The sequence below is a fragment of the Poromitra crassiceps genome (assembly GCF_964638095.1).
Source record: "Poromitra crassiceps genome assembly, chromosome: 23".
Taxonomy (NCBI): Eukaryota; Metazoa; Chordata; class Actinopteri; order Beryciformes; family Melamphaidae; genus Poromitra; species Poromitra crassiceps.
Window position 1 is genome coordinate 2,542,480 of NC_139639.1, and position 12,924 is coordinate 2,555,403.

Genomic DNA, 12,924 nt, shown 5'->3' on the forward strand with positions numbered 1-12,924 from the left:
CAGTCCTTCCCATCCAGGTAGGCCATAGTGGTCCTTGTCCACAGGTTGCGGGGGTTAGAGCAGATTCGCTTGCCTTTCACTGAGGTGAACCTGTGGACAAGAGAGAGGTTGGTCAGGTCACAATACAGAAAATACAGATTTAATATAGACACAAATTAACACAAGAATAAAATAGTTCATAATTGTAAATTTAGTGAGGAGCGAGGGATGGGAGAGGATATGGGCCAGAAAGTTGAGGGCAGGATGGCATTTAAGAGTGGCAGCAAGTCTATTTAAATATTTTTTTCTTCTATTTATTATAAGCTATTTTATGTGGAAAATAAAAGTATATACAGTACATGTTTCTATGTAAAGATATGTTCATATTTGAATTAATAATTATACTATTCGGATTTCGAATTACGCTAACCACAGATCCAACAATGATTATACTTTAGAAGACTTACACTACTGCATGTAACGGGCACGTTGGTGGTTTTACTTCATGGTATTCCTTCAGCCTGTCTCGCTGGACTCGAGTCTTTGTGATTCTGCGACAGCAATCTGCCAATCCACCTGTCAGAAGAGACACAACATTCACCCTGATTATCATCATCAGATTATCATCATCTCCATCATCTAACTTGTTTACCATCATTTGTGACATAATACAACATAGGCTACACATCATCACAGAACATGCACCAAACTATTATATTGAACATACCTTGAGCTACGGTGGTGGACACCATGACAGCTGCGAGGAGAAGAGAAAACAGAAAGGTGATGCTTGTCATTGTGTCTCTGTGGGTAGGATGTGATGTGTGTGTCACTGTGAGCTGCAAGCCCTTTTGAAGACCACCCCACACCCCACACCTCATGCATCACCCACAGATACGCAGGCTGGAAAGTATAACGTGTTTGTTTCCTCCCACAATATCTCAGCCCTCCACTGTTGGTCTAAAGGTGTGACTAGATGTTCCAGCGGATGAGGTGGTGGGCTCAACATGTGCATGCAATATTACTATTCCGGTTTTTATATGAATAAAACCTTTATTCTTTTTAACCGTTAGTGCTCATACATGCAATTTAATTAACTTACGTTCAATTTTACTTTTTAACTATGAGAAGTGTGTTAAAAGCCATTATTTTGTTTTTCTATTTTTATTTTTTATTTTTATTTTTATTATGCCTCCGCCGGCGATATCCAGGCCGGAGGCATTATGGATCCGGGTCGGCTGTCTGTACGTCCGTACGTCCGTACGTCCGTCCGATTCGTTAACGCGATATCTGAGGAATGCCTTGACAGAATTTAATCAAATTAGCCTCAAACATCGACTTAAACTCAAGGATGATCTGATTAGATTTTCAAAGGTCAATGTCACTGTGACCTCTCGAACGCCATTTTCCAGCTTGTTAACGCGATATCTCAGGAATGCCTTGACATAGTTTCATCAAAGTTGCCTCAAACATCGACTTGGACTCAAGGATGAACTGATCGATTTTCGTGGTCAAAGGTCAAGGTCACTGTGACCTCATGAATGCCATTCCCAAGTTCGTTAATGTGATATCTCAAGAACGGCTTGATGGAATTTCTTCCAATTTGCCTCAAACATTAACTTGGCCTCAAGGATGAACTGATTACATGGTAAACGGTAAATGGCCTGCATTTATATAGCGATTTTATCCAAAGCGATTACACTTTGGTGGTCAAAGTTAAAGGTCACTGTGACCTCACGAACGCCATTCCCAAGTTCGTTAACGCGATATCTCAAGAACGGCTTGATGGAATTTCTTCTGATTTGGCTCAAACATAGACTTGGACGTAAGGATGAACAGATTCCATTTTAGTTATCAAAGGTCAAAGGTCAAGGTCACTGTGACCTCTCGAATGCCATTTTCAAGCTTGTTAACACAATATCTCAGGAATGTCTTGATGGAATTTCTTCGAATTTGCCTCAAACGTCCACTTGGACTCAAGGATGAACTGATTACATTTTGGTGGTCAAAGTTCAAGGTCACTGTGACCTCACACACCCAATTTCCAAGCTCTGTAACGCAATATCTCAGGAGCGCCTTGACGGAAATTATTCCAATTTGCCTCAAATGATGATTTGGACTTAAGAATGATCTAATGGCGGAGGCATAAGTCCGCGTTGCGGCCGTTCCATTTTTTTTTTAGATCTCTGAGTGTCCAAATGTCCGATAAATAGCCACGGGTTATTTTTGTTAGAGTTTTAGAAGAAAAAGAGTTCTGGTTCTTTGTTTTCCAGTACAGTTTATGAACAGTTTATCTATTTATCTATTTTCTTAAACTAGAACAGAAGAAAACAAGATCCATAAGCATATTGTAATTGTACAATGACAATTGTCTAGTTTTTTTTAGCTTCATAAAAAGTTAAACTATAATGGTCATTTCATGTGAAAGAAAATGTGACATGTTATTCCTGCATGATTAAAGCTGCAATAAGTGAATTCGTCTGACCACTAGAGGGTGACAGAAACCACAAAGCACATTTGTAAATAAAGCACAGCAAAGCCACTGCACTACAGGAAGCACCAACAAAGGCTAACAGCACACACACACACACACACACACACACACACACACACACACACACACACACACGCACACACACACACACACACACGCACACACACACACACACACACACACACACACGCGCGGACTGTCAAACAACCATACATAGCAGGATATTCTTTAATTACTAGTAAACATATTTTAAGTAAATAGTAAGTAAGTAAATAAGTAAGTCAATATTTCAGTAAGTCAATCTTTATTTATATAGCACGTTTCAAAACCACAGTTACAAAGTGCCTCACAAAAAGAGAAAGAGAAATGGTCACTTAATGAACAGAATCTCCACCGGTCGTGATTTGTCTTTTGAAGCTATAGTCAATAAGCTGTGATGGAGTCATTCCATGGCTTTTAAAAATGACTTTCTTCGGATGGGTCTATTATATTTAACTGACTCTATCTTCTCCCTCCTCCGTGACAGCCTATTATAACGACTCAGGAATAATCACTTATTACATTCCTTAGAAGTGACATTGGTATGCAGTGACTCAATTGTTCTATCAAGTCTGTCATAAAAAAAAAAAAAGTCTCCCAGTGCATTCTTCAATTATTACGCAGCAAGTTGGCTCCAATAAAGATAAGGATATCAAACAGCATGGCATCTGTAATCCTCACCGCAGCATACCTACATGCATGAAATAGTGACTAGCTACAGTAAATGGATCTATTTGTATCTATTGTAGAACTAAATGTATCTATTTGTTAGATTTGGAACCTTGATGTAGGACAAACAACAACTAATGAATGAAATGCGAAATAAAAAGGAGAACTTCTCTCTTTCAATCTTTGCCTGCCTTCCCACAATCTCTCAATCGCCACAATTCAAAAAATGCTCACCACGTTACGCAATGAATATCTTTATAGCCGAGCAGATCACACTGATCACACTTCCTCCTTCATTTTCCTCATTGAGGATTCTCTTTTGTTTCATTGAGACTCAAAAGCCAGTAAACATGTTAGGAAACGGCTGACACAGCTCACAAGTACATCACAAGAGAATTGTTTTCATGGCAGCTTTAAATTCTACACAGTCTTTAGATGGATTGTTTTATATATATATATATATATATATATATATAGGAGGACATAGCACGTGGGAGGATCACGCTATTCCAACGAGTTCCCCTCCCTCCGAACAGGCGCCCCGAACGACCAGAGGAGGCACCACTTCAGCAACCGGGATATTGCATGTTTTTGTTGAGGTGTTCCTATAAGAAGGAAACCCCCAGGTAGTCCAGGCAAAGTAACTCATTTTGGAACCAAAAAACAAACTAATTGTAAAAGAATTTTTTGCAGCTTAGATCATTTCTATGAGGTGTCCAGAACAACATACTAAAAGTCCTAAGAAATCCTAGTTGAGGAAATATGTTTAATTCTCATCAATCCAAGATGTGTGCCAGTAAGGCCAGACAACAATACACCCCAATGGGGCTATTTTTTTCCTTTACTCCTACCAAAATAAAACTTTATACAATGAAAGTATCCATGAAAAGTAACATTTTTTGTATTACAAGTTTCTTTGAAAATGAATTTGAATATGCAAATGAGCTATACACTAATCGAATATAGGCTACCCAAAATATACGCACATAGGAGTAAAGGAAAAAATGAAGCCTATCACAATCAAACCTCACACAGTGAAAGTATACATGAAAAGGAACTTTTTTGTTTTACAAGTTTCTTGGAAAAATCTATTTTAAATATGCAAATGAGCTCAACACTAGGCCTAATTGACTTGTCCAATAAGCCATAAAGTCACAAGTAAAACAGGGGCCAAATAACTAACACATTCATGTCTATTCAGTAAGTTAACCTATGCATAAACAAGATAAATTTGAAGTCACTTGCCACACTTACCTGGGTCACTTGCCACAAAAAGACTTATATTGACCTTAAGAATTGCCTCCAATCTTGCCTCCAGTTGCTTTCTAATTTATTTATTTTTATTTGCGAACAAGCCTAACCAGATAGAAATGTCTAGTTAGAAAGGAGTTGGTGGGAGGTACGGTGGTGCAGTGGTAAGCACTATCGCCTCACAGCTCGAAGGTCGTGGGTTCGATTCCCACCTGGGACGATGTGAACGCTGAAGGAATGCGTGCCCGTCCGCATGTCCTCGAGTGCCCACCGCCCGGGTGGGGTCGTCAAAAGGGCCTTTCTGTGTGGAGTTTGCATGTTCTCCCCGTGCCTCCCGGGGGTTTCCTTCATATAGGAACCCTTCACAAAAACATGCAATATCCTGGTTGCTAATGTGGTTCCTCCTCTGGTCGTTAAGGGCGCCTGTTCAGAGGGAGGGGAACTGGTTGGAATAGCGTGAACCTCCCACGTGCTATGTCCTACCGGTGAAGCTTCCTCTGGCAGGTGAAAAGAAGCGGCTGGCTGACTGCCCATGTCTCGGAGGAAGCATGGAGCCAGTCTCGGCTCTCCCCAGATTGGCAGAGGATGGAGTAGCAACCAGGATTGAGAAATCAAGTGAGCACTAATGGGGGATAAAATGGGATAAAAAATCGGGAAAATTTAAAAAAATTAAAGAAAGGAGTTAATAACTTAAAATGTTCCGATTGGGTTTCTAGCCTAGATATTGCTGTTGCTAGCTTCTCATAACACTGCAAAGCTACTTTACAAACGGTGGAAGTCTGATGTGTGGCCCGCCTGGTCTGAAATACTTGCTTACTACAAAAACAAAAGCAGTTTTGGTGTCTGGCAAAATTATTTAAAGAGCTGGAATGTCTGGAAAGTGTGTCTATCTGGTTTTTCATCTGTCTTCTGTGTGAGAGTGAATCGTTTAGTTGGTAAGAATGACTTCTGCCTGTTATCTCGTAATCTTACCAACAATACCAATTATTTGTAAATCTACCAGCCCAAAATGTAATCTCACCACGTTACTAATGACTAAGATGGCTATTCTGACTTTCTGTCATGTCATTAGGTTAGGCTTGTTCGCAAATAAAAAATAATAATTTAGAAAGCAACTGGAGGCAAGATTGTGCAATCAATTCTTAAGGTCAATATAAGTCTTTTTGTGGCAAGTGACCCAGGTAAGTGTGGCAAGTGACTTCAAATTTATCTTGTTTATGCATAGGTTAACTTACTGAATAGACATGAATGTGTTAGTTATTTGGCCCCTGTTTTACTTGTGACTTTATGGCTTATTGGACAAGTCAATTAGGCCTAGTGTTGAGCTCATTTGCATATTTAAAATAGATTTTTCCAAGAAACTTGTAAAACAAAAAAGTTCCTTTTCATGTATACTTTCACTGTGTGAGGTTTGATTGTGATAGGCTTCATTTTTTCCTTTACTCCTATGCGGGTATATTTTGGGTATATATTCGATTAGTGTATAGCTCATTTGCATATTCAAATTCATTTTCAAAAAACTTGTAATACAAAAAATGTTACTTTTCATGGATACTTTCATCGTATAAAGTTTTATTTTGATAGGAGTAAAGGAAAAAAATAGCCCCATTGGGGTGTATTGTTGTCTGGCCTTACTGGCACACATCTTGGATTGATGAGAATTAAACATATTTCCTCAACTAGGATTTCTTAGGACTTTTAGTATGTTGTTCTGGACACCTCATAGAAATGATCTAAGCTGCAAAAAATTCTTTTACAATTAGTTTGTCGTAAAACGCTACTTTGCCTGGACTAAGGGGGCACGGGGAGAACATGCAAACTCCACACAGAAAGGCCCTTTTGACGACCCCACCCGGGCGGTGGGCACTCGAGGACATGCGGACGGGCATGCACTCCCAGGTGGGAATCGAACCCAGGACCTTCTAGCTGTGAGGCGACAGCGCTACCACTGCGCCACCGTGCCCCCACACATATTGACCAATTAGTGGATACTAGAACCACGACTCACTGCTGCTCAGTATGTTGCACAGCATGGCATGTGCTGTTGATCAGCTGTCACAGACACCAGTTCCCGTCCATTTTCTTCCGTTTTTTTCACACTTCCTGTCTATTATTCTGATATGGAGCATTGATTTATAATATAAGACAGCAGCTTATGCTCTTTGGTAATATTCTATTTTATTGTCATGTCGCCTGGGAGATAAAGACAACCAGAGACATGATGTCCGAGCAATAAGACCAGACGCACCGAGGGCCTTCAAGACAGAACGCCGACCACTTTATGCTGGGCAGCACCGTGTGTGACTAGAAGTGACATGACTTTCACCGCACAGCCAAACGGGCCTCGAGCACGTGTGTTAGAGTGTGTTAGAGCGTTGAGCCTATAACTGAAGAGGCAGAGATTTAGAGCCACCACATAACATCATTTGTCTTTTGTGTGTGTGTGTGTGTGTGTGTGTGTGTGTGTGTGTGTTTGCATGCTTTTGGCAGGTTTTTGAGTCAGTGAAAACAGAAAATTCCTGACATGCTTTGTGTAGTGAAAGAGATTTAACAAGGAATACATTTCTCCAAAAGAGGTCATTTTAATATTTTAATTGAATTTTTACTTTACCCCCCCCCCCCAACCCTAACCCTAATCCCCCCCCCCCCCTTATTTTTTTTATAATTAAATAATATATATATATAATAACATATATATTATATACGGTATATTATATACGGTATATTATAAAAAATATTATAATTATAAGTTTAGGCTTCTAACTCAGATGACGTGGAGCGTTAAAGACAACTGCCCATATTTGGCCAGAGGAAGAGGATGTTTGGAAAGTTGCGGTTTTTTGGGCAGAAGACCTTGGGTTCCCCTCCTTCCTTCTCCTTTTCTACCATCCTGCTCTGACCATGAGACAGTGCCAGGGAGAGAGGAGGGGCAGGAAGAGAGAGAGAGAGAGAGAGATGACGCAGGACTGAGCAGCACATGACCTATTGTCAGTTCAAAGGATGACGATAACTGCCATGTCTGCTGAAATCATCAGGATTCATACAGTACCAAATAAAATGCAATCACTGTCTTAACACACAAAAATATCTATTTTAACTAAACATTAAGTCTCATATTCAGCCTTCAACTCTTATTTTCTTAAACCAAGATTTAGAAAATCTGACAATGAGGTGATATCTCACTCTAGAAATGAGTGTCATTATGTTCAACTAAGGCAGATGCAGATCACTGTAGATCACTGTAGATCACTGTAGATCACTGTGGATCACTGTAGATCACTGTAGATCACTGTAGATCACTGTAGATCACTGTAGATCACTGCGCACTATCAAGAAAACTAAACCAAATGAAATGAAAATGAAATTCTCCACAATTCTTGAAACAAGTTGATTTGCAATTGTAACAGGTGAACACCATTAGCTGTGTGGATTATAGTCCACAAGTCATGTCAACAGAGAACATACACTGGAGCCTACTGTATTTATTAACTGTAAGTACAGTAAACTATATTTAACATAGGCTACCATGTGACCTATACCAACTGATTTACTTCGCTTGAACATGAAAAAGACTATTTAAAATGTACAATTCTAATTCCACTTTGCAATTCCTTTTAGAGTTGGACATACATATACAGTACAGGGCTGTATAGGCAGCGAACAAGTCAATCCACCTGCATCTGCCTGATCTGCAGACACAAAGAGAACAGGCCACTGTGAAGCTGATTCAGGACATGATGCACCAGCCTAACCACCCGCTCCACCACATCCTCCCTCCTAAGAAAGAAAGAAAGAAAGGACTGGCCGTGTTCTGCTCAGAGGCAATCAGTTGTCTTTGCCAAAAACCAGAACAAATAGACTGAGAGACTCCACCATCTCTTGCGCCGTCTGGCTTTTTAATAAGCTGTAATTTTGGATAACATTGATTGTATTTTAATAGGGTTTGTTTTAATAATGCATAATGTATCATGTGTATTTTTTTTATCGTTTTATTTCAAGTGTACATTCTGCATCATTCAATCTTGTATTGCAAGTCACAATGATTCAACTCAAACTCTCAAGTAAAAAAAGTGAGTCTGTTACAACGGCCACACCTTTTAAGACTCAATCATTCCATTATGAATTTCTCTGAATTTCTCAATCAATGGCATGATGAAATCATATAGAGGAAATGGCTGACTAAACACACACACACACTCACACACACACACACACACACACACACGCACACACACGCACACACACACACACACACACACACACACACACATAGACACATACACACACACACACACACACACACACACACACACACACACACACACAGACACACACACACACATACACATATACACACACACACACACACACACATACACACACACACATACACATATACACACACACACACACACACACACACACACACACACACACACACATACACACACACACACACACACACACACACACACACACACACACGCACACAAAGAAATTCCAAGGAGAACACGGATCCGGTTATCACGACGTGGTTCCTCTTTTGGCTGTATTTAAACCAGGGCTCTGATCAGAGAAGATCAGTCATCTCCATCTCACCAGACCAGACCCTCTGCATCAGCAAAGAACATCTCTGTGGAACATCTCCGACCTGAACCATGCAGCTGTGTATCATTAGACTGTCGTGCCTGGCTCTCTTCGCCGGGGTGCTGGCACTGCTGGCAACAGGATCCGGTAAGTCACTGCAGTAACCTGCTGCATGCACAGCTGCTGTAGGCGTGTATTAGCTCCATCCTCCTTTGATAAGAAATAGAAATATTATTTACAATAATATATATTTATGAACCTATTTGTTCAAATAGAAAGAGGAGAGGGGAGAAGATTTTTGATGCTGCAAAATATGAAAGTGTGCTGCTCATAATGGCAAATCCTTGTATGTTTCATCAGAAGCGCAGAACAAAGTGCACGTCTGCTGCAGGGAGGTCGCCACCGCCAACGTCACGGCTCCCATCCTGGGCTACAGGGTCCAGAGGAGGAACCCACCTTGTGTGCGCGCTATCATGTAAGAACCACACTCTTCTTCACTGTCTGTAGGCATATGGGTGTGTAGTAACCTGACCCCGCCAGATGAAGTGGTATTGAGTTCACAAAACCCATTCATCTGGCAGCGTCGGGTTACATGGTGTGTGTGGGGATCAAAGTTCAATGAGAGGGTTGGATTGCTGCTAATTGCTATAGAACATTTATAAGGGGTGCGGTGTTTGATTGTGCTCTTTTTTTGCGTCCATCAGCTTCACGACCACAGAAGGTGAGATCTGCAGCCACTGGAAACAGGACTGGGTCATGCAGAGGATCAAGGAACTCGAGTGAGTTAGGCCTTTGGTATTTCTGCCAGTCTCCAGAATGGAGGAGCAGCTCATATAATACAGATACAGATAGCATCGCTGTATAAATCACATGTGTAAAAATCAGCTGGACCATTGATGCTCATGCTTGTGTGTTTTACAGGCAGGCCCGCAGAGCGAACAGGGCCACTGCCGCCGCCGCTGCGAAGAAGACCGCCACCGCCACCGCTGGCACTCCAACTTCTACCCAACACTCTTCACCTTCATCCTGATCGATCATGGATGATATCTTAAGCCAACTGCCTTTGAATTAATTTATTTACATTTAATGTTATTCTGGTATATTTATTATTTATTGCTATTGGGATATTTATTGGCTTTTCTTGTCATTGCCCGGATGATTTCCTGCATGTGCTATTTCTTCAGTGTTATCATCAGGCTTAACAAGATGCAAAAAGCTTCCATGGTGTATACATATAACAATGACTAAATTATACAAAATAAATGTTGTCATTTACTGTCCACACTTGTCATTTTGTATTTGCTCAATGTTGGAAATCAAAGATAGCCATGCTCTCATTTTCAAATGACCATCTTGGCAATGTATAATGTTTGAGGGCACAGGCTGGTAAAGTTATAGTTTATTATGGATCGTTTCCTCCATCTAGTGTGTGCGTGTGTGCGTGTGTGCGTGTGTGCGTGCGTGCGTGCATGTGTGTGCATGGTATGTTTTGAGTCAGTGAAAAAAAGAAAATTGCTGACATGCTTTGTGTAGTGAATGAGATTTAACATGTCAAGGAATAGAGAGCCAAAGCGTCACTTCCTGCTTTTCTCCTTACTTTGCTGATCCCTTTTGAATTGTGCCAACGTTAATTTTGTCGATTTAAAACATAACTTTGCGTGTCAAGAAAGTCGCAGTTTGTCGCCAAACTGTTGCACTATAAGTTATAAATCAGAAAGACTACATGCACTGTCGCCTAAGTGACGTCACTTTCTTTTCCGGCAAAGCTGAAGACCGGCGACATGCCACGAGCAACCCACAAGCTATGTAGTTTTTATACGAAACTAACCCCTACGTTTCAGTTTGACGACAAACTTTGACTTTCTTTACATGCAAAGTTGTTTTAAATGGACAAAACTAACGTTGGCACCCCGTGGCACAATTCAGACGGGATCAAAAAAGTAATGTTATTCTCCGTCCACCGCCATTCATATTTATTTCAGCGCTGGTACAGGGAGAAAAGCAGGAAGTGATGTTTGACTTTGGCTCTCTATATATTTCTCCATAAGAGGTCATTTTGATCGAATTTTGACTTTACAGACCCCCCCCCCCTTCCCCCCCCCCAATTGTCTCCTATAGACCAAATCACCGTGACGTCACCATGTAAACAAATTTACTTCCGGGTACCACTTGGGGAAGGCGGCAGGTTTAAATGTGTGTGTTGTCAAATAAATGCTGTCAAACCCTCTCGTTGTTTTCGGCCGACTACTTTCAATTTAAATGGTTAAACGGTTGGTAAACATGCTTGTCCGACGTATCTAGCCTTTCTTCTGTGTTTGTTTTATGTAGTGTTAGCTAGCTAATAACGTTTGTTTGTCTATCAAACTCGCTGTTTTTTTGCAGACTCGTAACCTCGCGTCACCAGGCTCTTCTCTGCGAGAGCAGACTCGTTAACGTTACAGACAGAGCTACCGACGCCACGTTAATTTAATTTAGCGTCAAGTCTACTCTGGTCTGGTCCAACAGGTAAATAAGCTAGTCTGGTCTCCACTAACGTTAGTGAAAGTGTTGTTATGAATGATATTAAACAACAACACAACACGGACGAACCATTTTTGTCTTCTTTGTCTGTTTTTGTCTTCAACACGTCAGTTTGTGCCGTTCACCGCCATTATAATGTGTGGACCCAGGGGTACCCGGAAGTAAATGTAAACATCCCGCTGATTTGGTCTATAGGCTCCCCAGACAAGTTTAGGGGTGTAACTCAGATGATGTGGACCGTTAAGGACAACTGTCCATATTTTGGGTGGAGGAAGAGGATGTTTGGAAAGTTGCGGTTTTTGGGCAGAAGGCCTTGGGTTTCTCTTCCTTCCTTCTCCTTTTCTACCATCCTGTTCTGACCATGAGACAGTGCCAGAGAGAGAGGAGGGGCAGGAAGAGAGAGAGAGAGAGAGAGAGATGACGCAGGACTGAGCAGCACATGACCTATTGTCAGTTCAAAGGATGACGATAACTGCCATGTCTGCTGAAATCATCAGGATTCATACAGTACCAAATAAAATGCAATCACTGTCTTAACACACAAAAATATCTATTTTAACTAAACATCTCATATTCAGACTCCAACTCTAATTTTCTTAAACTAAGATTTAAAAAATCTGTCAATGAGGTGATATCACTCTACAAATAAGTGTTATGCTCAAATAAGGCAGATGCAGATCACTACGTATACGCACCATCAAGAAAATTAAACGATATGAAGTGAAAATGAAATTCTGCGCACTTCTTGAAACAAGTTGATTTGAAATTGAATTGTAACATTAGCTGGGGATTATAGTTCACAAGTCATGTCAACACAGAACATACACTGTAGCCTACTGCATTTGGCCTAACTGTAAGTACAGTATGCATGTCAACTATATTTAACATAGGCTACCATGTGACCTATACCAACTGATTTACTTTACTTGAAAATGAAAACGACTATTTAAAATGTACAATTCTAATTCTAAGTTACAGTACAGTGCTGTAGCTATAGGCAGCGAACAAGTAAAAAGTGAATCTGTTACGATGGTCACATCTTTTAAGCCTCAATCATTCCATATTAATTTCTCAGAATTTCTCAGTCACATGATGAAATCAGATAGAGGAAATGGCTGACTAAACAGACATACACCCACACACACCCACACACACACACACACACACACACACACACACACACACACACACACACACACACGCACACACGCACACACACACACACACGCACACACACGCACACACACACACACGCACACACACTCAGAAATTCCTAGGAGAAAACGGATCTGGTTATCACGGCCTGGTTCCTCTTCTTGGGGTATTTAATTCAGGGCTCTGGTCAAAGGAGATCAGTCATCTCCATCTCATCTGGCTGGACCAAA

The 12,924-nt window shown here is 40.8% G+C and overlaps 2 protein-coding genes across 2 annotated transcripts in view; one reads left to right on the forward strand and one right to left on the reverse strand.

The window, feature by feature from the left end:
- Nucleotides 1–830, reverse strand: part of LOC310797229 (monocyte chemotactic protein 1B-like) — a 1,404-nt gene extending 574 nt beyond the window's left edge. Inside the window, exons 1-3 of the mRNA XM_083659584.1 lie at nt 707–830; nt 447–555; nt 1–90 (exon numbers count right to left, since the gene is read on the reverse strand). The exon at nt 1–90 is cut by the window's left edge and continues 574 nt beyond it. Coding sequence (XP_083515710.1) covers nt 1–90; nt 447–555; nt 707–776 — 269 coding nt within the window. The 5' untranslated portion in view covers nt 777–830. The remainder of the gene's footprint in view (nt 91–446; nt 556–706) is intronic.
- An 8,200-nt stretch (nt 831–9,030) lies between these two features.
- On the forward strand, nt 9,031–10,299 carry LOC310797228 (uncharacterized protein). Its single transcript, XM_083659583.1, has 4 exons — nt 9,031–9,166; nt 9,380–9,494; nt 9,724–9,798; nt 9,941–10,299. Exons 1-4 carry the CDS (start codon nt 9,091–9,093, stop codon nt 10,047–10,049), a joined length of 375 nt encoding a protein of 124 aa, XP_083515709.1. The 5' UTR covers nt 9,031–9,090; the 3' UTR covers nt 10,050–10,299.
- Nucleotides 10,300–12,924: the final 2,625 nt, after the last annotated feature.

Excerpts from the sequence above, each read along its gene's own strand:
- LOC310797228 (XM_083659583.1), top strand. The coding sequence starts at position 9,091 with ATGCAGCTGTGTATCATTAGACTGTCGTGCCTGGCTCTCTTCGCCGGG. Across the intron at positions 9,167-9,379 it reads ACTGCTGGCAACAGGATCCG|AAGCGCAGAACAAAGTGCAC; the intron begins GTAAGTCACTGC and ends ATGTTTCATCAG. Across the intron at positions 9,495-9,723 it reads CCTTGTGTGCGCGCTATCAT|CTTCACGACCACAGAAGGTG; the intron begins GTAAGAACCACA and ends TGCGTCCATCAG.